Below are 4,022 nucleotides of genomic sequence, written 5' to 3'. Positions count from 1 at the left end.
GGGTGCAATAAAGGCGCCGCTAATGTAATTTACAAACAGCTCGGGCCGAGCGCGGCGCAGCGCCCGGACTGACAGGCGCATTAGGCAGGCTAATTCCAGCCGGCTCCTCCTACCCCCGGCCCGCTAATTAATGAGCTTCCCAACTTAGAGCCGCCTGCATTGGACAGACAGAGAGTGAAAGAGAGGGCGAGAGAGAGGGAGAGAAGGAGAGAGACGGGGGGAGCAGAGAAGAGAAGAGAGAGAGAGAGGGAGGGAGAGAGAGAACAGGAGGAGAGAGAACAGAGAGAAAGAAGAGAGGAGAAAGGGAGAAAGGAGAGAGAAATAGAGAAGTGCCGTTGCAGATAATTGATTACTCCTCGATCAAGGCTAACTTGTTAGCAATAGTCAATTGCCCCATCTCTCCGCCTCCCCTCGCAGTACGGGATCGGCGCCCTCGCCTCGGCTTTTCCAACTGCCGCCGCCAGGACCCGGGGCCAGGAGCCGCCGCGGAGCCACCTGACACCTTTAAATAGCACCGGGGCTGGCGAAACTGGAGCCCCGCGCGGCGCGCCCCGGCTCCGGCCCCGGATTGCTGGAAGCCCCGGCGGCGGCGGCGGCGGCGCCCGCGTCAGCGCCCTCCTCCCGGGGCCCCGTGCGGCTCTGCTCGCCTCTGCCGCTGCGCTAATCGGCCCCACGCCCGGCCCCGCGCCTGCCCGGCGCGGCCTCCTTCCCACCCGCCGCTGCCGCCCACCCGCGCCGCCCGGCGCCCGAGCTGCCCGCGGGCTGGGTCCCCGCGGCCCGAGCCGCCCCGGCCGGGCCCCCAAACGAGGCCGAGATGACTTCCAAGGAGGATGGCAAGGCGGCGCCGGGGGAAGAGCGGCGGCGCAGCCCGCTGGATCACCTGCCGCCTCCCGCCAACTCCAACAAGCCGCTGACTCCGTTCAGCATTGAGGACATCCTCAACAAGCCGTCTGTGCGGAGAAGTTACTCGCTGTGCGGGGCGGCGCACCTGCTGGCGGCCGCGGACAAGCACGCGCCGGGCGGCTTGCCCCTGGCGGGCCGCGCGCTGCTCTCGCAGACCTCGCCGCTGTGCGCACTGGAGGAGCTCGCCAGCAAGACCTTTAAGGGGCTGGAGGTCAGCGTCCTGCAGGCAGCCGAAGGTAGGCGCCGCCGCTGGGTTCCCCTGCGCCCAGCACCCCAAGCCCCGCTCCTTGTGCCCCACTCTTTGTGCCCTGTGCCTCTTGCCGCCTCCTCCCGCGCCTGCCGTCAGGGCCCTCCAGCCCAAGCCGCTGCCGCTGGGAGTGGAAATGAGTGGGACAGGACCCAAGCCTTATTTTCTAGGGACCTCTGGATAGGCCAGAGTCCAGTGACCCAGGAGGGGTGGCGGGAACCCAAGACCTTTCCGCAATTTGCCTGCTCTGCTTGGCTCCCTCCCGTTCCCAGTGGCCTGGGCGCTCCTCGCCCTGTTGCTGGGTTGGAGAACCGAGAGCCTTTCAGCTAGGAGGACTTTTTTGGTACGGGGAGAGTCGGGGTGACTGGGAAGAGGCGTAGAACCAACATTTACCCGGGAGTCAGGGCGTCCCTGTCTGGCTCCGTTGTGCTCTAGCGACCTCGGGTCTTTCAAATCAACTCTTAGGTGGGGAGCAGAGACTAAAACAATTTCTCCTAGAGACTTCCGGTAGACAGTCGGTGGGGGAAAGGAGGTTTGCTTTAAGCGAGTCTTGCCCTAGTCCTGGAGGGAGGCCGAATCAGATCCGAGAAGGGAACTGCAGCAGACCTCAGGCAGGACGGGCCTGGGTGGGGTGAACTAGAGCCGGGGTGTGGTCTCCTCTTTTCTGGCGCAAGCCTATCCTATGGTTTCCTTGCAGGCCGCGACGGGATGACCATCTTCGGGCAGCGGCAGACCCCCAAGAAGCGGCGAAAGTCGCGAACAGCCTTCACCAACCACCAGATCTACGAGTTGGAGAAGCGCTTCCTCTACCAGAAGTACCTGTCCCCGGCGGATCGCGATCAAATCGCGCAGCAGCTGGGCCTCACCAACGCTCAGGTCATCACCTGGTTTCAGAATCGACGCGCCAAGCTCAAGCGGGACCTGGAGGAGATGAAGGCCGACGTGGAGTCCGCCAAGAAACTGGGCCCCAGCGGGCAGATGGACATCGTGACGCTGGCGGAACTCGAGCAGAACTCGGAGGCCGCGGGCGGCGGTGGCGGCGGCTGCGGCAGGGCCAAGTCGAGGCCTGGCTCTCCGGCGCTCCCTCCAGGCGCCCCGCAGGCCCCGGGCGCCGGGCCCCTGCAGCTCTCTCCAGCCTCCCCGCTCACGGACCAGCCGGCCAGCAGCCAGGACTGCTCAGAGGACGAGGAAGACGAAGAGATCGACGTGGACGATTGAGCGGCGCCCGGGATCTTCCGCCGGGCCGGGCCCCTAAGCGCCGGTACGCCCGCCGCCTCCCGGACAGCCGGACAGCCAAGGGGAGCTGGGACCTCCTCTGCAACTCCCGCCTTCTCCCCCCAGTCTCTGGCCCGGACTCAGCTCCCGGCAGCCGCCTCCTCCCTCTCGAAGCAATAAACCCGGGCTGGCCGGCCGGGCCGGCCGCCGCGCGCGGCCTCCGCCGCCCCGGGAGCCCTCGCCGTGCAATTCTGTATGGCTCCTGTATAAATATTTAAACTTATATAGCGGGTTCTTCCGACCTCGGCCTGACTTTTTTCTTTCTTTCTTTCTTTTATTTTTTTAAATCTCGGAGATTTCCATGTTTTCCAAGCTCTCGGGCTGCTGGGTTTGCTGAGGGCGAGGCACTATCGAGGGTAACGAACCCTGAATCCCGCGGTCTGGAGGAGGGGCCCACCCCGACTGTTTTGATTTTTCTCTGCATGTGGCGAATGCACTGGCCCTCTTCCTCCTCGCCTCCCTAGGCCTACTGCAGTTGACTTCTTTTATTTCCTTCTGCCCTTTTTCCCGTGGCGTGGGAAGGGGCTGAGGAGGACAGCCGGGGCCTGACTTGCAAGTTTCGAAATCGATCTTTTCTCCCCCCTACCCTCCAGTCCGCAGAAGTCTGTTTTCGATGCCATTTCTGCCTCCCGATCCCCACTAACGCTATTTTTAAGATTCCTCCTGGCCCTCTCTCGGTTTCCTTGGATTGACTGCTGGGGTCCGGGTCTTCAGGACAAAGCAGGGAGAAATCCAACCAATCAACCAACTAAAACGGAACCCAAAGCCCTAGAATTATTTTTTACTCTTTTTAGAATTTTTTTGCATGTGACAGAGACTGAGAGGAGGCCACCCGAAGCCCTCGCCCCACCTCCTCCACAGCTCTGGGTGTGACTGCAGTCTCCAACGCCCTGCTTCTGGCTCCACTTGCCCAGACAAGGGGTGACTCGATGAGGGTGGGTCCCGCGTGCCCCTTCCCTGCTCCTGCCCTGCCCTCTCCGCCCAGGACTGTACCCAAGGCCTCTTTCTCCGATAAATAAAGTCTTTGCCATTTTACTAGAACCGGCGGTGACCGTGTCTGAATGAGTGGGCTCTATTCAGGGAAGCTGCCGGCATGCTCGGTGTCTCTCCGCGGCTTGCTGTCGGCTGCCCTGGCCTTGGATTTTGGAGGAGTTTCGAGGCAGGGGCGAGGATAAGGGGTGCGGGGAAAGCGGGAGGAGAGGGTGCTTCGGCTTGGAAACGGGGCAGCTACCAAATTGGGGATGGGGGCGAAAGCAGCGGTCTTCGCCAGGACGGGGTAAAAAGTGAGGCGTGTGCATTGCTGGGAGAAAGAGTGCATACATTGGGGGCGTCGTGGATGGGAAGTTAATTTGGGGGGGAAACGGAGAGTAGGTGGGGGACTAGCCCTGCGTTCTGTGCATCCCATGCCCACTCCAGGGCATTCTTCCCCCGTTCTGCGGGACGCGGGCTAAGCGTCCTGTGTACCTCAGGTATAGCTCAGTGGGCAGCAGGGTGCAGCCCGAGGGCTCCCAAGTTTTGGTTCTGCTGGAGGGCCTTGCCCTTGCAGGGGGGGGGGGGGGGAGGAAAATGAGGCCAGCGGCACCAAGCGCAAGCTGAA

General features: G+C 62.8%; 1 protein-coding gene across 1 annotated transcript; it reads left to right on the top strand.

The window, feature by feature from the left end:
• Positions 1 to 804: 804 nt before the first annotated feature.
• LOC111145431 (ladybird homeobox 1) lies at positions 805 to 2,368 on the top strand. Its single transcript, XM_022500312.1, has 2 exons — positions 805 to 1,139; positions 1,848 to 2,368. Exons 1-2 carry the CDS (start codon positions 815 to 817, stop codon positions 2,366 to 2,368), a joined length of 846 nt encoding a protein of 281 aa, XP_022356020.1. The 5' UTR covers positions 805 to 814.
• The last annotated feature ends 1,654 nt before the right edge of the window (positions 2,369 to 4,022 follow it).

Source organism: Enhydra lutris, unplaced genomic scaffold (genome assembly GCF_002288905.1).
Source record: "Enhydra lutris kenyoni isolate GAN:26980312 unplaced genomic scaffold, ASM228890v2 scaffoldscaffold12, whole genome shotgun sequence".
NCBI classification, from domain to species: Eukaryota; Metazoa; Chordata; class Mammalia; order Carnivora; family Mustelidae; genus Enhydra; species Enhydra lutris.
Note: the sequence above shows the minus strand (reverse complement) of the source record. Positions and strands in the feature narration are given on the sequence as shown.